Source organism: Poecilia latipinna, unplaced genomic scaffold (genome assembly GCF_001443285.1).
Source record: "Poecilia latipinna isolate Pla-1442-1.1 unplaced genomic scaffold, P_latipinna-1.0 Scaffold83, whole genome shotgun sequence".
NCBI classification, from domain to species: Eukaryota; Metazoa; Chordata; class Actinopteri; order Cyprinodontiformes; family Poeciliidae; genus Poecilia; species Poecilia latipinna.
In genome coordinates this window covers 295,803-321,429 of record NW_015112699.1, presented here as the reverse complement: position 1 = coordinate 321,429, position 25,627 = coordinate 295,803, and the positions used below count along the sequence as shown (strand labels likewise).

General features: G+C 40.3%; 1 protein-coding gene across 2 annotated transcripts in view; it reads right to left on the bottom strand.

Annotated features, from left to right (window-relative positions):
- Positions 1–25,174, bottom strand: part of olfm2a (olfactomedin 2a) — a 50,880-nt gene extending 25,706 nt beyond the window's left edge. Inside the window, exon 1 of one of the 2 annotated variants that reach the window (XM_015020633.1) lies at positions 24,686–25,174. In XM_015020633.1, the coding sequence (XP_014876119.1) occupies positions 24,686–24,742 (57 nt within the window). In that variant the 5' untranslated portion in view covers positions 24,743–25,174. Of the gene's footprint in view, positions 1–1,351; positions 1,836–24,685 lie in introns of those variants that run through there. The other variant, XM_015020626.1, reaches the window with a different exon arrangement.
- Positions 25,175–25,627: the final 453 nt, after the last annotated feature.

Genomic DNA, 25,627 nt, shown 5'->3' with positions numbered 1-25,627 from the left:
TTAACTTTGTTATGTCTTTTGAAATACAAATGGTAAGGCCTCTGAGCCTTGGTTGCAAAGCCTACGTTATTTGCATTCTATATGGAAAATTGTGCATAGAAAACAGCCTCAAATGACAGACTATAAAGATGCTGCAGGGAAGGTGTGGGCTTAGCAGGATTGTGGAAGATGTTTTTCTTTTTCTTTTTTTTGGGGGGGGGGGGCTAAAAACCCCCCCAAACATCTGAGGTACGTCTACAACTAAGAACAAATATGTGAGATTAACTTTTGTTTTCCAAAGATAGAAGGGAGATGTCAGATTTTTGGGGATGGAACCGTTCCACCTAATATTTCACGGCTGAATAAGGAGATATAAAAGTAGCAGATGGGTGTTTGGATAAAAAAAAATAAAAATCTCATCAAACAGACGGACTTTCACCCTTGAGACACAAATGCCTCATCACAGAGAGATAGATTATATATCTGAATACACACACACACACGCACGCACTCCTACAAACAATTGCCTGCATAGACATATATCCAGATGGTCATATACCTCTTGGGATGTTCAATTTCTGTCATTTCAACGGATCTGGGCATTTGCCTAATGGCTAAGATGCCATAAAAACTCACTCAGCATAGAGGAAAATACATTCATTAACACCAGATGAGCCCTGGAACATCGCAGTCCTGAATTAGCAAAGTTAGACATTTGAATATAACACCTGTTAGCAGAATCCTGAGATGATATCAAATTTGTAAAAGTTCCTAAATTACTTGTAGGACACAGATGCATTAAAAAAGAGAGAGACAATTAAAGTAGAAAGTGAGGGCATGCAGCACATTCAAATCTGTAAAATTGTCTCAAGTCTTTGCCACCCAACCTTTGAATATGAGCACCCTCTTTCCCACCCTGGAGCTGACTGACACACAGGATCAGCCTGAACATCAGTCAGGAGAGCTCTCCACCTCCCATCGGCCCCACATAGCCATATGATTTACCACATGGTTGCATTCTAAATCGCTCACCAAGTACAAGCCGAATTCAACCTCATGATATTTGTACATCGGTTGCGCTCGGTTGAAACGTTGCTCTGGCATTTTACGTCTAACTGCATCCTGTCTTACCTTTTAAATGACAAACGTCTTTGAGTCAGACTCTCGATCTAAGCTCAATCTGGAAAGTTCACCTCTAAAACCCTTCTTTAATTTCCTTCAGTTGAACATGCCAGTCAATAGTCTCTTTTTAACTTCTTTTTTTTTCTGTTTGTTGTGCCACTCATTTATTTGTATCACCTTCTCAATGTCTTGCTTGGATTTCTCAGTGCATGCATATGCAGCTGCATGAAGGAATTTAAATCGTACTCACACTAACAATCCTTTCTGAAGTGCCCCCTCTGGAGACGGTTGTCCCATTGAGTCCCACAAGAGAAGGCAGAGTCTGAGACATCCAGTTGGTCACCATGGCCATAGTGCTGAGCACCGCTCCGATCTTGAGCATGGGAACAGTCATTTTTTTCTTCCTGTGGGGCCCGGCACAAACAGCCTGACAGCCAGCCCTGCCCTGCCCTAGCCTAGACCTCAGATCCAGTCAACCCCCCCCCCCCCTCCACCTCTGCTGCAAACAGCTTGGGGGACGGTAACAAGCCAGTCAGCCTCTGCCCAGGTTAAACGGCAGCAAATCCCTCAGAATAAGTTAAGCACTACTATCTCATTTACACACACATCCCGGCTCATTGAAACGGATGAGGCAGACACCGGTCAGAGAAGAGCAGTTCACATCCAACACCATCACATTGAGAGCCTTTCCTCTCAGAGTGACTGCCTCAGCCTTCCCTCCCTCTTTCTCTCTCTCCACCCTCTCTCTTCCTCAAGATGCAGAGCTGCGCATTGGCTGCCTCTCCATCTCATCCCCTCCCAATCAGCCTCTGCTCTGCTTTTGCATGCGTGTATCCAGTCTTTCCCTTCCCTCTCTTTTTCTCTGACATTTGGCTGTTGTTTTATGACTCACGTCTTGGCGTGTGTGTGTGTGTGTGTGTATGCGTATGTGCATGCTTGCATATGCGTGTCTGCAGATTGGAGAGAGACTGATTTCAGAGCGCTGATCTGTTCTCTATGCTATGTGACATGTGGGCGCCCAGGGCATCTAAGTGCCATCCTTTTCACAGTAGACTGTCCTGCAGTCTAATTACCCCGTCTGTGCAGAATGAAGGATACAGCGTGATAGATATGAAAGTTGAACAGCTGGTTTGGCATGGTATGAAAAATGGGAGAGATCCAGGTGCTTCTGCCTACTGCTGCCTGTGACAGCTCATCTGTCTTTTGTGCTTCATGACAGTCTAGACGAGCCTGCAGTCGGTACAGTCACTGCCTGAACCATAATCATATTCCATCCATTCACTTTACGCCTTTGCTCCGCTATGTCATGAGGAAATTACACAGCCTTATTCACTCACAAGTCAGTATTTTCACAGCATGAAAGTGTACTTGAAAAATATTGATTTTTTTGTTATATCAAAGAAAAGGAATCAGATTGAAGTGTAAAAATTTACCATAAATCCAAACTTATGTGTAGGGTTCAGAATGATATGTGCACTCTGTTTGACTTCCAAACAAACCAGCATGACTTTGTTACAACCAGTTCCTCAGTTCTTGTGTTTGACTGTATAGGTACAGTTCAGGCACATTATAAATTATGTGACTACTTTGTATATGGTAAAGGCCACTTCTGAGGCTGACACTTAAAAGTTCCTTTTGGCTTAAATCAGGAAAGAAATCAGATTTGTTCTGAAGTTCACACTGAGAGGAAATTTGAAATAAGAAGACAAATTGGAAATGTGTGTTTCAAATATCTTGAGGTCTTTTCCTAATTAAGATCCTTGGACAGGAGTCTTTCCCCTGGCTGTGTCATTTTATGCTACCTAGACAATCACACATAATGATGACAAAATGCTAAGACAAAAGCAGCAGGTCAGCTTGTTCTCTTGCTTTCTGCAGGGTCTGCTGACTTATTCACTTTGTCAGTCATGGGTGGGCAGAGAGCGGAGTGACTGATATGGGATCCTCTCTGAGCAGAGAAACCTTTTGGTGCTCAAAGTGGAAACTTCAGCTCACTTGCTTGCTCCCGCCGAATGCTTTTTTATTTTTGCTTCAACACTGCCCCCTCGTGGTTAGCAACAGTATTGCAAATAAAAACTCCACATTTGAGATGACTACTGCCTTTAGTTGAGCGAGAAATTATCATTTTCAAGAGACAGATCTTTCATTTACAAAAATGCTGCAGAAAAACTTGAAAGGGGGCAATTTAATTTTTTTTTAACAGAACTAGTGAGAACAGAAGAGTTATAATTGTGTTGAAAATCACAACAAAATATCAAATGTATGCCAATTTGCACAAATTCCCAGTGAGTTGTTATTGTAACTGCAAAGTTATAGCATTTTTGATGGAAATTGTTGAATTAAACAGTTTTCTGTATACACTGAGGTACAATCTCGTGAAAAACTATTTTCCCACTTGCGTATATGTGTTACAGACTTACAGACCATCAGACAAAATTTAATATTGGACTACGACAACAACTCTTTTCTACTGAATATTTTATTTATTTTTATTTTATTTATTAACAGCCTGGCCAATGACTAAGTATAACTCTAAATCTGATCCTTGTTAAATCTGGAATCCCCTTTTAGCCTGGCTTGAAACTTGTATAGCATTACAGTATAGGTCAAATACTGACCTATACAACTTAACAACTTCCATTGTTATGTTGCTTCGGAACATAACAATGGAACAATTAGTTCTGCTGTTTACCAGAAAATGCAGAAGGAAAAATATTCAGCAACCAGTTTGGCATCTAAAGCTCAGCTCAGGTTAAAGAGTCAATGTACCCGGAACAGCATTGTTCCTGTCAATTCTCACAAAAGTCTTGAAGACCCAGCTCTTCAGACAACGTCTCCCACTGGAGCCTATTGCCACCTCCTCTGCACTTCTGTCAATGCCAGCATGCTGGTTAATCTCTAAGAACTCAACAAGAAAATGCTGCTAGATTTCAAGAAAAAGAGCCTAAAAGTGTTGCAGATCCTCACCGGTAGACTTCCTGCTTCGTAGTTTATTTTTATTTGATTTGATTTTCACCTGCATTCCTATGCTGTCATTTGAAAGTTGCTTTGGATAAAATATTCTGCCAAATGTATAAACATAAACATAAGCTTGAAAGCAGATGTTGCAGTCAAGGGTCTCATGACCGGCTATTAGATTTAAGGTGGGGGGACAATATCTTCTTCACATAGGTCAGACTATGAGGAGTAAAGACTGGATTTACTCAGGTTATCTAGCTCTAAGAATGAAATGTATGTAATTATCTGAAGCATTTAAGTTTGATAAAAAAAAATAAAAAAAGAAGAAGAAGCAAAAACAGAATAAAAAAATTACAACCTACCATTGAATGTTTTGGTTTACAAGGCTTTACTTCAGTTATTTTTCTTAATCCAGCATATACAAAGAATGTAGTAATAGTCTTTTAATTTCACTGGGTGGCAGCAAAGATTTACACATGAATGAAAACTTCCTTAAACATCGAATCTGTGTTTTGACTCACTTGGTCGGCTTTGACCATAGAAACTCAGTCTGGTTGATGCTCATTATTGATCAGAGACCTTCAACACTGTCTAGACTTGTGCTTACATTCATTGATTTACACCAGGTATATAGAATAATGAAATCTGTTTTTATAGTTACCATTTAGTACAACCCTAAACAGTAATCTGTTCTTTATATAAAAAAGTAAAGTACTGAAATGAGTTATTCATCAGTTTTCAGATAATTTGCTGTTTGACGTAAGCAGTATTTAGAAAAAAAAGGGACAAACGGGAAAAGAAAATAAACTATTCGCTGTAAGTGATGTGAGCTTTCGCAAGTACTACTTTATTGTCATTTTAAAGTCGATGACTCTTTTTCCTGTCTAGGGCTGCTGGCCTCTTTAAAATTCCCTTCACACAGTGCAGGTCAGATGTCATCTCCTTCAGACTGATGGACAAAAGAAAGGATGAGCGTAATGAAAGTATGATGAGGACAATCTGTCATAACTCAAGGAATTCAAGGCTCTGCCCATCGACTGACTAATCACTGAGTCTGCTGGCAGAACACACCATCATTAGATACCAGTCATAGAAGGAGCTAGCCATTTAACCTGAATTCAGTTAATACGTTTTGATTAATCTTCCCAGCCAATCTATTTTTCAGCCTCGCTTTAATAATTGGCCATCTAAATTTTCTCTGCTACACTGCATTTTCTATGAGCTCCATTTTTTTTCTCTCTTTTGCTTTGTTCTCCTCAAGTATTATTATTATTATTTTTTTTAATTACTTTCCCTTCCTGCCTGCATAGAACATTTTTTGACACGGTTCCTGTAACAATGACAATATCACCAGCATTTTGAACCTTTTCTATTAACATCTATGTTGATCTTTTTTGCTCATATTCTTCTACACATCATTTAACTTTGCAGCTTCGTGCTTATACAGGAATTTGCATCACACATAATTTTACATACTTCTTTATATTTCCGTGTAATGCAGCTGTTTAGTTCTGCAAGCAAGCATCGTTGTGTTTCACTATACATACATCTAAAAACGTCTGATTTGCTCATTGCCTGCGGTGTGCTCTGCAAAGGACATTTTTAATCAGTTCAAATGGTGAAAATGCCCACCAACCATAGAAAAGGCAGCATTTGTGCACACCCATGGATGGCAGTAGAGCACTGCAGAGCCCTGAGGCCACAGGAACAAGCTCTGGGTGAGAAAGCAATACTCGGTAGCAGAAAATACCAAGCACTCACCACATTGTCACTGGGCACAAAGGAACAAGCGTCTACAAATTTAAAGCTATAATAAAGTAGCAAATTACACCTCAGCTAATAACAGAAGTTAGCTAGCCTGACGCTGATTTTTATTACAATAGAGGAAGCAATGCCATAAAAACACGAGGAGTGTGTCGGCGCTGGAAGAAGCCACAGTCGTCGTCTTGTATTTTTCTGAGTCATGATTAATTAATTAGCTGATGGACAAGGAGGCCCATGGCCTTCTCAATGCATTAAGATCAAAACCGTCCTAAACAAAGTGTGACCTCATTTCCATGGCAACTATTTAAATGGCATAAATAAACTGCGTTCTCAGGTTCAGATCAGAAGACACAATGGCGCTTTGAGCATGAAGTGTTGAATCTATTAATGGCTCCTGTGGGCCTTATACTGAAGAAACTCATTTGAACCCTCACAGTGCACAGCCAGTGAGGCCACAGAAGGACTATAACGTAATCAATGGATGCATGAATAATGAAGGGAGAACACATCCCTGCTAGATTATTCAGCTGTGTGCAATTACCACGAATGAAGTATGTCTTTCACACTCGGGGCCCAGAGGTGACTGACAGTATTTGACACACGACATTGTGAATGAGGCTCACAGATTAAATGTTAGGATTTCTTTATGTAAGGTTAAATACCGTCAAATATTTTGAACGTTTCTGTGGCAGAAAAAGTCATTGGGCTTAAAAAAAAAAAAAAAAGAAAAAAAAAGAAGTGATGTTTACGTGTCTGAGTTTGTGTGTGTGTGTGTGTGTGTGTGTAGCATCAATACTTGGAAATCATTGCTCTCTCTTCCTCCACTGAGCTGTGAAATGTCTACAGCAGTCTCTAATGGTGGCTACCACAGTGTTGTGTGAGTGACCTGAGTTGGACCGAGCTACGCATGTCATGGCGCCTTGATCAATATGGAAAAACAACAAAAAAAAGGAACTGGAATACTAGAATACAAACAGTGCTTATCTGCTGTTAGTGTTTCACATGTAAAACTTGTTCCTTCCTGTTGGAAGGGGCTATAAAAGAATCAATGCTTAAGAATGCACCAGCTGTAACGACTGCAGCACATTGTACCCTGAACACAATAAGACACATTCACAGCATGCCATAAACGTCCAGATCCAACTCTTTTGTTCTCTCGTAAAATGTTCAAATGCAGTTTGCGGTTCATATTTCTTTGCATAAAGATTAACAACAAGTTTTATTATGAATAAATAACATTTTCCTCCAGTGATCCTTTGTGCCTAAAAATAATGTCTTTGCAGCAGCCTCATGGCAAATGACATTTTATATTAAAAAGGCAAAAACTGCAAAACATTCACATTCATTGAGCGTATTTACCCAACAGAACAGATATGAAAAGTCAGTTCAGTCCATAGAAAAGCATATCGAGTATATTCACTGTAACTCGCACTCATACAAAAACTGATTGCTCTTGATTGCTCCCTTGATTACAATCTCATCACTCCATGGCAACTTATACAGTATTATTTGTGGCATATTTTGTATGACACATTGCACATGTTTCAGTCTCGAATAGCTCAATCAGACATCAAGCAAGGCACCACATCACGCCTCAGGCTCGTCATAGAAAAAAAAAACAAAAAAACCCCCCGATCAAAGCAATACAAAAGTTCTGCATGCACCAATCAGCTGCCATGCATTCTGCAGCACAGCACGGCTTCACATTCTGCTCCCTTTTCGTGCCAGAAGCGCCAGCTAAATACAACTCGCTGCAGCTCCTCTTGAGACATGTATGCATGGCTCAATTGCCATCACAATGGGAGATAAAGGCATGCGGAGATGTATTTGGCTCCACACAAATAATTACCATAATCTCTCTCTGTCTTCATGATGACCTGAAAAAGTCACCAATTTTCGTACACAAAAAAATAAGCCGGTGCCACTTTGTGACCTTTTGTTCCCGCCCAGCTAATCAAACGTTCTCCTTATTACACAGGCAAAGCCATTTCTGTAAATGTAATAATTACTTACAGGGAGGAAAAAAAGTAGGTAAAGCTCCAGGACAGATTTATAATTTCTTTAAAATGCTGAATTTTAGGGTGCCGGTCAGAGTAAGTTCATTTTCATCCAGATCCTTCCCTCATTATTTACTGTTTTGACAACATCAATAATAATCACTGGGGCTTCAGTCTCAGAAAACACACAGAGCTGAGGCGAAAGGCTGCACTTTACGACACATAAAGCTGGGGACAGTTTTACAGAAGAGTCAGTTAAAAAAAAAAAAAGTTCTGTACTGTTATTTTCATGCCCGATTATTGCTGTTCAAAACTGCTTTGGTTCAGTCTGTAACACTGCATCTGGATTGTTGTTAGGTGTATTGATACATGATGGGGAAAGAAAAACAAAAGTCACTGTTGACTGTCACAGTCTGATCATGGCGGCAGGTCACACAAGAAAACACAAGTCAAAAAATAACACTATTTACGAGTGACGACTCTGAAGGAGACTACGATGTTCATGAGAGGCAGAGAGATAGACAGCGAGGGCATCTAAAAAAAGCATGAACGTTGTATTTGAAACTCCCCGAGGTGATGAGTTTACATCTTGTCTGTTTTCTGCCATGTCTGCAACAGCAATACTAACAGGAGCGGAGAGGAGTGGCGAGATCCTGCCAATTACAGTCTGCTGCACAAAGGGTTTGCAGCATAATGCTATTTGCTGCAAATGGTCAGGGGAAAACAATGACAAGAAGCCATCAGCTACAAGCCGAACATTAGTAATGAGGGGACAGAACCAGCCTGCAGTGTCCAGCCTCGCCGCCGTGGCTTTACACTGTAACCTCCATTTGCATCCTCTGTCTGCAGGTCATTAATGCTCAGAGAAGCAGGAACATTTAATTAGGGAGACATTATTAGTGCAACACAAGCACATTGTGCAGTGTAAAGAAATCCCAAAACAGCCCCTGACTGAATATTATATTTACAGCCAAATGGAGTTTTGGGCAACATAGTTAACGGAAACTTTTAGACAGACAAACGAGCATGTCACTATGTGCTTTTCTCGGGTCTTGCAACATTTGCGAAAAGGGAAGGTTATATGGAACAAATCAACAGCCTTGTATTACCGTGTCTTTCTCTACATCCTCCCCACGAGCTGCTGATTTAAGCGCCGTAATCTGCCAAGTCTGTGTCAGAAATGAGGAGCAACTGATCCATTCAGTCATTATGAAGGCAAACAGAGAGAAAAGTATTAACAAACTGGAGCAAATTGGTATAGAGAGGGGAAATGAGAGGTTTCATATGAATGTTGGCTGGTGTGGAATCAGCCAAGTGTGAGATGAGAAGTGTTCTGATTGAGAAAGTGGTAGTGGGAGGCAGATAGAGAGGCTGTCATGGTAAAGAGTGGACCTTAGAGTCCTGCTTTACATTAATGGGAGTCGTGCTGGATAACGAAAAGGAATTTGATACGGATTAATGTACCATTAAGCAGGTGCAAAGTATCGAATTGTAAAATGTAAACATACTTTTCTCCAATAAGCTTTATTCAGTTTTCCAGTAAACATGCAAACAGATTGCTCTGTTTATTTTTTTTTATTATTATTTTTTTAAATGTAGCAAAGACAACACGCCTGCCCTGCACACTCGACACTACACATACCCACAGTGCTTAATGATGATGTTTGAGACTGCATGGATCTGAATATCAGAGCCACAATATAAGAAAGGTCATTCCTCATATTAATATTCCATTCAGTAAAGAGAACGATGAAGGATTTTGTACCTTTCATAGACACTCATATTAAAGTGCTTAATTTCAGATTTTCACACAGCTGCTGTTTCCTCTGGGAACATATTGAAAGCTATTGCTCTGCCTTTCATAACACAGTTCAACAATCTATATGAAAACATTCAACCTGTTTTGCGTGGAAAATAATTGTAATAGAAAATACCTCATACCACTGGAGATAAGCACTTTTTCCAGCTCCTCTGCTGGAAAAAGTGGATATGGATGAAGGATGAATGGATAAAATACCCTGCAATAATGAGCAAACGGGAAACTTTCTGAAACCCACAATCTTTTTTTAACAACACACGCAAGATGCGGTGAAAACTGATACACACAAATCAGTTTTGTTTTGAAATGAATCCTAAAGTACACTTTTAATGGTCTTGGCGTGGGATGTTTTTGATTAGATCAGGACAGATTTATTGATGGCAAGAGATATTGATCTATTCTATATCGTACCGAGGAGAAAAATGTGCCTGACAAGTAAGAGGTGCTCTTTTCTAAAGCATCCCGCAACAACTTATTGTAGAGCTGCTCCTCTTGTTGAGAAGAGCAGGAATTGAAAATAGGGAAGGAGAGGGCCCATTGCCAAAGGCAATAAGGCTTAAGGAGAGCAAGTAATCCTGAATACCTACTCATCACTTTGCCCATAGTGTAACTGAAACACGCAGGTCTGATACTCAAAAATACAACAGTGTTTGATCTCATAGGAGAGTAAAAAAAAAAAAAAAAAGAAGCAAAGTCTTCAACCTGTTCACCTTCTTATGCAACATGGCGTATACACATAAATATCTCATTCTTCATCCTCAAACACAATAAACAAGTGAAAATTCAAGTCGTCATAGCAGCAGGTTTTTATCAGAGCATGACGTCTTGCTTAGTCGCACCCCCCTAGCCCCCCGCCGCCTTACCTCCGCCTCCTTCTCTTCTGACAAAGATGCCACTCTAGATCATTTCCCTCTCACGTCGCGTCTGTCAACACTAGTCCTTTATTCCTGCTGCTTCCAGTGTCTCTGTCGGCCGAGCGACAGGATGCACATGCCACTGTTTTGTCATGGCTGTATTGATTAAGTGATGTAGAGCTAATTAAAGACAATCTGCAAGGAGTGTCGCTGCCAGTGAGCGGAACAAAATCAGTGACGGAGTGATGGGCCTCTAATTATTATTCTCCTTCTGGTTTGGATAGGGCAGATAATTTCCCTGCAGGCACAGATGTGAAGCTCTTTCTTAGTGTTTCTCCCCTTTCATGCCTTCCTGCTATCTCCAGTTTTCATTTCCACAAACTCTACACCACCTCTTCCTCTGTCTCTCTCCCACGCACTCCCGGATATGCTGTCATCTTCAGCCACTCCAATAACCACTAATTTGAACCCAGTTCATATCCTCTCACTTTATCCTGTCACTGCCCACCTACACTGAACACCACAGAGAGGAACGCTCATAGCATCTGTCAGCACAGCGTCTGCTGCGTCCTGGAATGTGCCGTTGACGTGTGACTAAATAAGTTTAGCATGAAGTGTTCCCATTTCCACATCTTAGTGATACATTTAAACTCTTTTTAACATTCAAAGCTGTGTTTGATCCCGGACGTAGAGCAGAATTAACATTTTTTTTGGCTGTAAAATGATGCAACCCCTGCACACGTAATTTCATTTGCTTCTCATTTAAAATTGAAATAATGAGTTCCCCCGTAGTTACATTTGAACTAAGCACTATCATTTCAAAATGCGATGTTCACTCCAGTGGTGTACTTGTGAAATGTAGACATTGAAGAATCCCAACAGGGCAAAATTGGGTAAAATGGTGTCATGAAAGCAGGAGTTGCCGCCACTGGAACGTCTTGTTATCGCCCTGTCCTGCATGTAGTGTCTCTATCAAAGGACCTCTCTACCTTGCTCACCGTGGTGCTGCAGAGAGCTGCTCTGCCAGCCTGCTTGATATGCAGCAGTGTCTGATGGCTGCTGGGCTCCCACGCCTCCCTGACTGGAGCCTTTAAGCTTTGGGGGAGTCGGTGAGAGCCTCCCTCATCAATAGGCCTACTGAGTGGCTAAGACAGCGCCACGTGGAAAAACACCATCGATTAAATGGCTCCTCTTGCTTTTTGCGTCCGTTTCTACTGTGCCGCTTTGCTCTCTTCTTTTCTTACCGAGTACCAAAGTCAGGCAATTGGGTCTCATTTCGACACGGGAGGAAGGACCGTCATGCTCACATTGTCAGGGATCTGGGAAGTCTGTGTGTGTGGTTGGGTGTCTCTGTGGGGTTTCTCAAATCTCCATGGGCACCATGGGAGGGTGGAGTCCAGCAGGTGTGCAAACCAGTTAATCAGTTCATCAATTGGAGTATATTGGGAACTAGCTACCAGTCTTTTGACCTTTGTGGTAAAACCTAAGCTCCTCCACCCCCTCTGTGTATTCCTTGCACATTTTTCTGAACCTTCTTGTGAAACCTTTAGTTAATTATCCTCTGTTCTTTTTTCGAAGAAACCCTCCAGCTGGATCTTCATGAGCTCCTGAATCTCCCTTGTCAACACTCCCAGAGTGGTTTCTCCTGCTGAATAAAGCTCTGAACAACCTATCCGTGAATCATCAGATTACCATCCAACAAACTTTCATCAAGACCAGTAACCTCTGGATCATTGTTTCCACTGCTGGCGGCCTCAAAGTTCCTGTTATTCACCTCCTCCGTGTACGCTGTCCACCCTGTGTGTCCACCTTTGACCCGATTCCAAGTAACACCTGCGCCCTCCTTCTCCAACAACGACAACCCACCACTCGGATCATTCACCCCAGATTTCATTTGCGTCCCCCTGGCAATTCATCCTCTACCAAAACATTTCCTTAATCACATTCTCCCCTCAACTCCTTCAGTGAACCTGATGTCCTGTGTCCTCAAGATCAAGATCACATTCATAGTCATTGTTTTTAAAATAAACCTTTTAAATATTATAATTTTCCTGAAAGCATTTGTGCCTATGGGTCAGACATCTCAATGATGATATGACGTGCATATGGAAACAAATGAGATGAAGGACATCGATGGAAGGAAATGAGTTTATAGGGTGAAATGAGAGTTCATCTTTCACTGTGTCATCATTTTTATTATGTGCCAGAGTGATGGGCAAAAGTTTGCATACACTTGTCAGAAATGGCCGAACTTTTATTTCAGTTTCCTGACCTACAACAGCTTTTATAAGCATAGTTGATACATTTTGAATAAGGTTGATGTTGTGACCATTCCAGAAGTTGGGTATTCGCTTGTTTTATCCCCTACACTGGTGTTGTCAGGCCCAAACTTTATCCCTGAGTTGAAAGCAAACTGGCTGTCCAAGAACAACCTGGAAAACCAAAAGTAAAGCCTGACAATATCTGGGAACTGTTTGAACACCAGAATCACTGTCAAGGTAAAGGCAATTTAATATCAAAATGGATCCGATGGATTTCTGACCTAAATAAAAATAAGTCCCATTTCCAAGATAAACAATTTCAAGTACGACTGAAATGTGCAACTCTCCACACGGACAAGCCACATGTCTGCTGCAGAAAAGATTCATGATCAGAGAAGACAAAGGTTTGAGGCATTTATCCTTAATGACAAGAAGTGTGGTTAATGAAGTTATAGTCAGGATTTTAAACCTGTTGAGAAAATCTGCAAAAAAACATTCTAACTTGTTCACACAGTTATTTTAAACAATATTTTAACCTGTAAAATTATACCACTCCCCAAAAATTACTGCTTTATTACATCCCCAAATTCATGTGAAATGTATGCCTATGGTGTGAGAGTATGTAAACATCTGGCTGATATTGTACATCATTTAACTCATTAAGTTCTTGCATAACCTCTCACTGAGCCTTTCATAAAACCTAATCCTATCAGATTTATGGAAACATTTGGAACCGTTCCAAAGGACGTGGCATGCTGTTCGGGAAGGCGAATGAGACAGAGGAAGCTCCATTGATGTCTGGTGTTAGCAGACCCATATCGCACCTTAACGTGTTTCATCTGATAAAGGTGGAGAGACGTGAAGAGCGTCGTTCGTGCAGCAGCTTGCCCAATGTGCTCAGTCTCATGAAAGCTTTTGTATCAGAGCAGGAAGAGGAGCTCTAGGCGTAACAGCCATATTTATATTCCAATCTTCTACACAGAAACCCACATCGCCAGACTCATAAAAGATTCATCAAGCGGGGGAAAGCAAGGTCGTACAGAAAACTGGTCCGGAGGTGTCTACCGCAATGCAAAAAAAAAAAAAAAACTCTCTCACACACACATGCACACATGTATACTAGGTTTGTCTACCGGTTGTAGCAAATTGTGTAACATGGGTTGTTGACAGCATGACTGGTCAGAGTCTGGTCAGCAGAAGATCAAGCATGTCTGCACTAATTTCCTCTGTCACTCCCATCATATCTGTAATGGCCTCTGCTAGGCTTGTTAGAATCATTTCCATACATTGTTTGATTCTTTGTGTGCAGTGGATCCAATCGCTGACATGTTTGCGAACTATAGAGTACAGGAGACAAAGACAATGTGTGTGTAAGAGACAAAGCTTGTGTGTGTGTGTGTGTGTGTGTGTGTGTGTGTGTGTGTGTGCGTGTGTGTGCGTTCTGGGTGTTGTCAGAGAAATGTCACTCTTGCTTAGAGTCACAGACATAAACCTCTGGGAGTCCTGTACCCTGCAGCACAAGCTCACAGAAGGAGAATGAGAAAGTCGGGGAGAGAATGCGATACAGGGATGATATTCATTCCACCAGTCAAGCTGATTGCTCTATGCAACCTCTGACAGTAAGCATACAAATAATGTGCCATGCATTAAATCAGAAGTGAAGGGTTTAAAGAAATTGTGTGCATTCTAACTTTTATAAAACTTGGAAGAAACATATTAATGGTCAACAGTTATTCCCCTCTGGATGTGAAAAATATGATCACCAGTCCCAAAGTGGACAGATGGCTTCTGCCAAGCTGCCATGTTAACAATGCTGGTAGAAAAGAAAAATCTCTAACAATCATGTTTTGTTCTCGGCCCCCAAAGACCTCAAAGACCTTTCTAATGGCGATTGCCAGCTGTCCTGGAGTCGGTGAGCTTGCTTCATGGGAACACCACCAGCCATTTTAGGACAGTAGGCTGCTGGCTTTTCATCAAGACAGAAAACAGCAACAGAGGTCATTTGGAGCCCACAGACGCCTGCAGCGCGAATATTGGCCAGTGTGTGATTTAGAATGAGTAAGTGGGCTTTTAAAGGATGAGCTAAAAAAGAACCAGATTCTGGGTAATTCTGAAAATTAGGATTCAAAAGAAAAAAAAAATCTGCTGAATTCCATAAGAATCCCCTGTTCATAGCAAATCCATCCATTAGGACAGCTGTGATTGTTACACATAATAATTGCTGTCCACTATGAAAAATCTGTGGAGTTTAATATGTTTTTTTATTTATCCTTTTTTGATTTCTTAATCTTTTATTAAGAGTTACAATCTCTTTGCTCCTATTTACATGTGAGTGGGGAGAGAGTTTCCTCCCTGCAGTCTCTATCAAACAAAGCAACAAAACGAACATGTTGGATAAAGCCTCTAATTACTCCGTAATGAGTCAGGTTCTGAAAGTGGAGATTTTTGCACCTCCATCCATTGGCTTGAAAATCAGAGGAGCTGAGTCTCATAAAAGATGGATGTACCAAATGCTTTAATGCTTTGGTTTGCCATTTGGCTCACCATCTTTAGTGTCTTCAGATAAATAAAAGGGGTACAATCGTAAACGTCGACAACATTTTGTCTGCCCACTTTTCAGCCAAACCCTAAGGGAATTTTTAGTGTCATATAAATCCTTTCAGAAAAAAGACATCAGGATTACTTTAGTGTATAGTCAAAAATACCCAATCCACTGCATGAACCTTTTATTTAACCAACACACATCATTTTAATTCTTTTGGTGGTTCACTATTTTGATGATTCACTGGAAGAAATCTGAAAACATGCTTATATGTCTCCTAAAGTTCAATTTTATTGCTTATTCTTGCATGATTACTTATATTATTATTTAGTTCATTTTCTCCAAGTCGGATTCTTCTGACTCTGTGTGAGCCAGAAGAACAACCATCGTACCAGATCAATACTTATTCATTTGCGCATTTCCTTAGGGAATAGGTTTTACAAAATGTCCCCAAAAGAAACAATGAATATTGGCCCTTATAAAAAGTTCTGTGGCTGAAAGCTCTGTTTCATGACTGAAAATCAGGTTATAAGCACCAGAAACCAAAAAAAGAGAGAAATTGTGAACTAGGTCAAAATTATCAACACCTGATCGCTTGAAAAAAAAAATATTTTTAAGCAATTTGAAAGAAGGTCACATTTGATTTGTCTACAAGGAATAGTCAGACATACCCATCTTCAGCAGCCCTGTCTAATTCATTTGTCTGCATCCCAAGAGGGGATGTACAGTCCCACCAGCAGGCTCATCCCAATTGGGATGTGACCCAAAACCATCCAAATGAAAGTATCCAGTATACACGCAAACCAGAGAAGCTCTAATCCGAGCTATCACTGCACTCCATAGTTGCACTACACAGCAAAAAGGAATAATTGGGTCATTGGAATTCAATGATTTAAATTCCAAATCACTGAATTCATTGCATGACGAAAGCGATATAAAATCCAGCATCTAGTGATATTATAACCAAGTTGAAGAGACTGGGAATAACAGTAACTCATTCGCATCGCGGTGGGCCACAAACCACAGAGCAGGTTCAGCGCATGCTGATGCAAACAGTTTCCAAAGTCTGCCAACTTTCTCCAGAATCAATATCTACAGGCCTCCAAAGTTGACCTTCAGATTAGCCAAGGAAAAAGTGTGCAGAGAGATTCATAGAAAGGGTTTCCACAGCCAAGCAGCTATATCCAAGTCTTACATCACAAAGGGCAATGTAAAGCGGCGGAGTCAGGGGTGTAAAACGTGTCCCTGTTGGACTCTAGTGCATGAGTGCACTTTGGTAAGTATTGTAAGAGAATGTTTCTAAATTGATCATGCTATTTGTTAAATCCAGTGAAGTGATTGATTTGATTGACTGATGTGAGACATGCTCTCTGGAATGAACAATTACGCTTCTCTATCTGGCAAACCAAGTTTGGTTGTGTGACTGCATTGTGCCGGGTGTAAAGTTTGGTGCATGGGGCATTAAGGTGTGACGCTCAGGACATGGGGTTGACTACAGGGGACAATTTAGACAATTTAATGTTACTAACTTTGAACTGAAAGTCTCTGACCTTCCTTCCAAAGTGACCAGGCACCAGATCTTAAAAGAAGGTCCTTAAAAATGTGGATGAGTCAGTTCAGTGTAAAACAACTTGCCTCGTCTGCACAGACTCCTGCCCACAATCAGGTGGGTAGACCAATCCTGTATTAAAACGTTTCTACTACAAATTAAATGTAATCAAAATGTGCGTGTCCAAAGGCAAAGGACCCTATAATTTTGGCAACATAGAGCCAAAGCAATAAAGCACTTCAATTTGCCACTAACGTGCATCTTAAAAAGATTGCTGCCATCATGCTGAACTCAGTCCAGGATGAAAGATGAAAAATATATGGCAGGGGTATTGATGAGAAGGGGATTTGTATATTGATTTTCATCAAAATCCAAGCGGCTTGCAAGAATACGTAGTTCGTGCATGATCATACATGTCAACCTCTTGCTTCACAATTACTGTAACTTTTACTTTGAAGCAAATTAAGAAAAAAACAAAACAAAACAGTGTTCTCTTTTAGTTCTCAGATCACAGATGCGTCCCCGTTATGTGAGCCTCCTGCATGTTTAGAGGGTTATTTGTTCCTAAAAACACACACAAATATACAAGCACCTCTAAAGATGCAGCGGCGGGCAACATGAAAGCACATCAAACATTAAAGAGGGAGGGAGCGAACAGTGAACAGCACAAAGGCTCAGCAGCTCTCGCCGCTGCAGCCTCTTTCTTAAGCAGCCCCTCTTCTATAAAACAAATCTTCACAACAGTGGCTCACTCACACAACGGGGTGTCATTATCGTGCATTTGTACAAGCCCCACTCTAATCTGCCATGACACTAGCACATACTATTCAATCTCTCCAAGCAGCAGAGAATCAAACATAATGCAACCTCATTATCTGCGGCTGATTGCGAAGCGGCACCTTTGTATATTGATGGGGAATGCATGAAGGTGGATGGAGGCATTGTGTCTCATCTCCCCCCGCCTCATCACTTACTCGCCCACATGCCGTAGAGCTCCAGGATTGTTACTAAATGAGACGTAACAGAATAAAGAGTATTTGAGCGTCTATGTGGAACTGTATTTACAAAGACAGAGATGCACGAACTTTACAGTGAGATTTCACATGATAAATTTATATATATTTTTTTTTCTGTATAAGAAAACATTCTCTGTATTCATGCAGAAATAACTAATTCTGTGTTTACTTCATACAGAATGATCTTCTGCAAAGTGCTGACATTGTACGGCATGGCAAGGTTATTTTAGGAGTTGTGTGTTCGGTCCTCACAGACAGATTTACAGCCATGCTCATGCAGCTTTTCATTTGTCTAATTCTCTGAGTAGAGGTAAGCGCATTGATTGAAAGACCAAACTCTGCTGAGTCTACTGTCTTATTGTTTTTTTTTTGTGTTGTTGTTGTTGTTTTTGGTAAACATAGATTCACAGTATTAAACTACAAAGTCTCCTTCCTTAGCATCCAGGTAGGACTTGAACTATTTTTTTATCCATCTGACTCACTGGCAATCATAACAGAAGGAGTATATTTTGGCATTGTAGTGTCAAAAATTCAAAAATGAGGGGGTTTGGTTTCACTCATGTTTGAGGCAAGATTGCTATTTAAATTGCACTGCTTTGCTTTCAAGAAGCTGGGACCAAGAGGAGACATTTCTTGGCCAAAGGGTCACAGCAGTGGAGGGTTTAAAGCTGTGTCAGCTGGACATTAATCTTTCCAGCTGTTTGTCCAGCAACATCAAATGTTTCCTCTAATCTCGTTTATGAATGTGTAGCTTTACATCACTTATCAAGCTTGTAAAAGCGCATGCACACTTTTGCTTCTGCAGTTGGAGCGCAATGTTTTTCGCCCCTCCTCATGAAAGGATTGTGACAATGTGATTTATTCTTAAGGAATAAATTGCATGTGTTCTGAAAACAATATCGATCAATCTTTTCCACACACCTCACAGTGAAAAGTCCAAGTTTATGGACAGCAGTAGGTGTAAGAAACGTCCTTCGAAGAAGAAAATCAATTCAGTTATTTTCTAAGTTTGTGTTCAGCTGCATGTGGAGACTAGAGCTTATCCCAGCTGCTGATTAGCACCTTGCCCAGGAAAAGTTACTCTTTAAGAAAACCAAACATACAACGAGAGCATTGAAACCTCATATATGATGAATCTGTTGACATCAGACTGGATGAAAAAGCTGTTGTTCTCCATGGCGACAGTGCTAGTCTGTCGCATTGTTTGTTCTGCAATTTGCTGTATATGATTTACAATAGTGTAGCATAGTGTAAACATAAACTCCTGCAGGTAAATATGCTAAATGTTTTCTTTTATGTGCATCATGATTTTACAAATTCTAGTTTTCTGAGCTTGCAGAGCAGATATAAAATGATTCAGGATGGCTAAGTTAACATTTTCAAGTAGATTCATTTGAAAAAAGTTGAAAGTAAAATTATACATCCATCCTGGTTGATCAGGATGCCTGATGAGACTCGTATAAAGTACAGAAGAGTTTTCTGTCAATCAATCAGACTTTCTCTCTTACAACACTTTACGTTTGAGCTGAAGAATACCAGAAGAGGTTCAGTTTCATCATCTTCAACCAAAGAAAGGTTGGGAGTATTTGAGATCAAACCTCTTAAACCAAATAGTAGAATCGGTCATTATTTTAGGGCTGCACAAGGATAGCAGCCACCATTTTTAAAAGTTACCACAAAGCCTTTGCTTTGTGCAGCTAAAATAAAACATGGAAATATTTTTGTAGTATTAATAGCAGTGTGAAATTATATTAGAAATTATCCAGTTTGAGAATGAGATGTCTAAAATTAATCAGAAGGAGAAAATGTTTCTTAATCAGGAATCTTACGACATATTTTAAAGCAGGAATGAAAAGATTTTCTGTATTACGAAAAGAAAAAAAAAACATCTTAGGATCATATTTATTCGCAGTCACACTGAGGTTTAATTGCTAATGATTTATTAAATAAAAAGAAGCATTGGTAAACATGCAAAATAGTGACACTAAATTAACTTATTACCACTTCTGAGAAGGGAGAATTTACTGATTAAAAATATTATCTAAGAATATTAAAAATGTACCTTTATACCTTTTTCTTGAAATTCAAATTCACAGGCAAATTTTAAGTTATGGCATCCAGCTGAAATTGTGGGGAAAAGTTTTTTTTGAAGAAAAATGAAGAGGGATTTTAAATCCTCCTCAACACATCGGTTTGTCAGCTCGAGACTACCTCCTCAGGAAAATTTAATCTTGTTGCATTACCTCTCATCACGCTGTAGTTTGACCCCGTGGTTCTTGCCACCCTGCTCCTCTGATCAGCTCAGAGTGGTATATCTTCAGAACAGATGCTGTATGGGCCTGCAGACCGTCCTGTGGCAGCACACTTAAATGTCCCAGGTTATTGCATCACTCCAAATGAAAACAAAATTCTTGAAAAAGTCACCGAGTGATGTTGAGCACATCAAGACGTGTGGGAAACTTTAGACAAAACTAAGGTAACAAAACACTCAACGCCCCTAATATTGCAACAGAAATCTGCCAAGGTGATCAGACTTGCTGCAAATCGATAGGGTTCTTCTTGCTTCTGTCTTTCTATCTGTTTTTCTTATCCCTCTAGTTACAAGGAGCTCACTTAAACCAGATGTAGACTTTGAGAAACTTGCATCACAATATGCATTTTTCACCACTTTGCTTAAACTCACTGTCAGAGAGAAGAAATGTGGAAAAACCAGTTGATTATTCTGGCTAAAGTTGTTGAGCATCTCAGGTATCATTAAGTGCTCAAAGGCTCGTCTCAGAGAAAACTCAGAGAGAATTCAGAGAGAAACATTTTTAAAGTATTTCTGGGTTTCTCAATTCTAAAACAACTTAATATAAACAATGACCTATTTTGACAAGCATAAAATCAGCTTTAAATCTTAAAAGCATAGCAAGTTTAAAAAAAAACATTCTTGAAAACTCAGGGATTCAATCTGCTTGAAGTAAGAGATCATCTTTACCATATTTGAAGTCATGATGAACTCTTAAGAGTACAGCTGGGCATCAAGACCTTGATGCAGATTCATTTTTAAAGTGAAATGCATGTTAAGGCTTAGATTTGATATGTTCATGGTCACTACTACATTTGTGATTTGACTGTATTAAACCTTGAGATTCAGGACAAGAGCAGCCAACAAAACTCAGTGTTATTGTCTAACCCTTTCCTAAACCATGATTGTTAGTCATTCCATTAAATTCCCAGTTTTCAAAAAGTGAATAAACTTTCTCTCTGTCCTTAAGATAAATCTGCTCAAAAATGTCCACCTGTAGCTGTTGCCAACAGGGTGTGACAGGCTGTGTGCGACGTATAGGGGATGAATGTATAAACTTCAGGCAAACTGTAGAGCAATTTTTGTAATTTTCCGAGGGATTTGTTACTTAATAACAGGAACCACAAAGGTAACACAAGAGACCAAAACACTGGGAAGCAGAGTCTGGAGCCTGGCAGAGAGAGTCTAAGTCAAAATACTTTCATAGCTATCAGTTTGATATCTGAAACAAACAAAAAAAAGAAGTCCTGGTGTTTGATGTGAAAATATCTCCATTCTTTCACAAGTTCCTTCAAACCGTGCATTGCAAATAAACACAAACAATTATCATCCCTTGTGCCATTGCATCCGGTTTGCCTGGACTGATGAATAAGAAACACATTGCCAAAATCAAGCAGGTATCCTCTGTGTCACCAACGACCCAGGGCTTCATGGTTACTTAACAAAAACATGCTGTTAATGAACAAGTGCCTCGTGAAAGGCCTCTACATAATTTCACGGTGGCATTTGCTAAAACCGTGACTTACAAAATGCATGCGGATATCGCAGAGCTACTCTCACAGGCTGATTTACAAGAATTCATGAATTCTTTATGTTTGCATGCAGCCTTAGAAAGACGGATGGTGTCATGTTTTCTTTCAGACCTTTCAATATTTAATGGCAAACACTTACAACAAATTGTCCCCTAAGGCCAGTTACTGCATGAATTCACAGAAGCTGTGGTTAAGATACTGCTCGGTAGTACATCACCAGCTACATTGTTGGCGTTTAACGTTTGCTGGAGCACATCCGTGGTGGATTTGGATTTGGTTTGTGTATTAATTTACAGTTGGGCATCGTGGAACCTGAGTGATTTGATGTAACACAGATCTACGAGGCTGTGAGCGTGTCCTACGCCGTGCTTCATTCAAGTTACAAAAAACTCAGCAGACTTTTCTCTACAATAGAGCCTGGATTTGGTTCAGTAACACAAACATCTTGTACTCCTTTTAAAGGTCACCAACAGTGTTTACCCATGTTGTAGCTGTGACCTCGAAGGCACGGATGTATGCAGTGACATGTGACCGTTGCTATTTATACATGTTGGACATGAGTGAATTTCCTTTTAAGCAACACATTTGCACCAAGTAATCTCTTCGTATTTTACCAAATATTGTGTGATGCTTTAACTGTGCAACCAAATTACCAGAGGCGCAGTTATTGGTAATTTCAGCAGTTCTTTTCTAATAGACGTATAGTTATGCTTTATTTTGTGTTTTCGGGTTTATGCTTTGCTTTTAAAGTTGATCAGAGTTTTTTTAGAAACGTTTAATTTGATCCAAGACCTTCTGATTTCCTGGAGTATAAACATGATGTGGCACAGAGGCCCTGTTAATGTTTCCCTTAGGCAACTAGGTATTCAGCAGGCACAGTGAACTGATGGTAGTGGCCAAAAAGTAATGCCATGCTTTATTTGCCCGACATAAGTTTAGCGATTTGTTTCTTGTAGTCATCTACCAGTCTCGGAAATCAGTCTGAGGAAATGTATACAATTTGTAAAGTCTTAATCTGTCCTTGGTGGATTTGCCTGTATGTGTGGCTCACTGGCTTGCAGAAAAGTCTAGTTTTACTTCTGCTTTATTTAGATTAGATTTTTGTAGAGCACACTATTACAAAGTGATATTTATGATGAAGTCTATGAAGGCAAACTGGTCAGATCTGAGATCACATTGAAGTCTCTATGAGGCTCTTAAGGTGCTTTAATCTTCTTTCTGAGTGCCTCAGTATGTTTGTTAAAATTAATTTCAAATATTCCAAAAATAATGCCCACAATTCATTGTGACACTGGAATGTTTTAACTAAAACTATAGTGGATGTAGCCAACAAATTTAAATGAGGCATTAGAGTATCTTTCAAAGGTGATCAAATGGTTCACCAAACTCCAAATCAACCACGTCCTCTTTACTACTGTGGGTTTATGAATTATTGAAATCAGGCGCAAAGTTTTAATGGAAAAGGATGTTTGTTAAACGCAATTATTATCCTACAACTCATTTGTTTTTTCCTGATTGGAAAAACATTCACGAGGTAAGGTTTGGTTTGTTCAATATTTTCTGATTATTCCCCCGCAACACACACAAAAAAGTACTTTTGTAAGGCTTTTGATGTATCTTTTCCCAGGGTTCCAATACATTCGTCCATGTCTCCGTGAAACCACCAGTGTGTGAAAAGTCTACCAGGCTCATTAGCTGTGACAAATTGCTTTGTTCGGGGGGCTTCAGGGGAACATCCCAAAAGAAAAATAAATAATATATCTTGATGTGGTTTTATTGCTCGTTAGAGGCCACTCGACATCCCCCTGACGTTTGTTTTCATATTTAATGTATTTAATGTGGAAAGTGTCATAATAGAGTGCGCTATGCTTTTCAAAGATGTTGCTGCTGCAGAGCTTTTAAAGCCCCACGGCCGGTGCTCTTTACAACATATAGTGATACCGCCTCCGTAAAAGGAGGCGCTGTCTGTGGTGCTAAATAAAATCGGATTGCTGCTTTTAACCAAAAGGCGCGACACGGCGCTCTCCACGGTGCTGGATGAATTACGGCACGGAGATAAAAGTGCCAAATGGGTATTTTATTTATTTATTTATTTTACTGCAAACTGTTAAATAACAGACGAATTTCCGAGGCTTTCTTACACCTTCTAATCCGCCATTAGTTCTGCTCAACAGTGGGAATTTGCTGACCAGCTGAACTCTGCAAACCCAAATGCTCCTGCCCTGACTAAAAGCTTTTCTGGGTCAAATAATTTACCGTCCTTCACTTCAATTTACAACTGTCACATCAAAGCTCGTCAGCTTTCACCAAACGGACACGGCTTTTCCTGGAGTGTCATGCACAGGAGCACGCCACCCATGCAGAGACACATCACACATCGCCGGGACCCGCTGCCGTCTCATTGGCGCTGGTCTGCCACTCCACGCTAATTACTCACGGTTTCTATTCACAGCTATAAATCCCACATGGTTGCCAGCTTCTTTCATCAATTAGCACAAGCAGTCGCAGTGATTCTCAGCGATGCCTCCTGGACCTCTCTGCAGGTGAGGTTCAGCAGGTAGACGGGACGATCTCGACAACAACAATAACTGGTGGGTCACAAAAGCCACCAAACATCTTAAAACATTTAGTTTATCTCATACATTATATATATATTTTTAAAAAAAGTTATTCTACTTTTATGAACATACAAGGTGCCTTTAATGTCTCATCTGTCTATTTAGAGTGGTCCATTCCGCATGCTGTTTTTTTTTCTTTTTCTTTTTTTTTAAAGTTTCTTCTTACTTTCTTCCCAGTGAGTGGCGATAATCATAATACAATACCGAAGAACCTATTTTATAACGCGCCAAGCGATACAAAGCACCACGACTTCTAAATGATAAATCACAACAATTGTTATAAAACCTTCGCCTCCACTTTACGTTTTCTCAAAGAATGTACACGCAGTTACCACTACAGCAACTTTTGCGCGGTGCCTTTTCAACGCATGCAGGCGTCCTTACCTCGCTGGGCATGCCAGCTAACATCACAAGTAGAAACATGGCACTGAAGAGATGCATTGTCGGAGAAATGATAGCGTCCCAACGTGCAGTAGTTCCGGCAGCTCTTCCCGTCTTTTGTCGTCCCTTAATGGGGCGGTTTCTTCAGACCCAACGGGTTTCCTTCAAAGCTGTGTCGGCTGTGCGCCACTAGCCTCATCACCAGGACGCCGAGGCAGCCCTCCGTGGCTTGGCGAAGCGATCTCAGCCGTCGGTCTACTGTGGAGCGAATAGGCGAAATACAAAAAGGTCCTGTCTCTCAGAGTGTGGGGGTGTGGAGGGGAGGGAACTCATTAAAATGGTGTAATCTGTGCAGAGACAGCCGTCCCCTCCGACCCGCAGAATAACTGCGACTGAGAAAGGAGAAGAGAGAAAAGGAGAGGAGGGGAGAGTCGCAGAGGTTGAAAGGTGACTGCTGTGCTTTCAAGGTGCGGACGCTAGGAGCAGCACGTCTATGTGCCAAGAGAGCCGATTCAAACAAGTCCTGGTGTTTGATGCAGACGAGCTTTGTGCAAGAGAGTTAGAGAAAAGAGAAGGAAAGAAACACAAATATAGATAGATAGATAGATAGATAGATAGATGTTTTTGCTCCATAAAATGGTACACCTCAAGAATGGATTATACCAATTCAAAAGCATCGTGACTGCATCTCTCACATTTGCATTAATACAACTAATTCAGCAAGGACTCATTTCCAAGTATAATATGCCAAGATAGATTCTCCACAACTTAAAACTACAAAGATTATCCTTGTGTTGATTAAGTGGAGAATAACTCTTTCTGGCCATCAGAATTGATTAAACAAAGAGTCGGCGCTCTGATAAGTAGCCTATTATGTGAGCAAGTTACATGAATATTTTACAGGTTGTTCTTGCAGCTTCTTGAGTATATAAAGCTACTGTATCA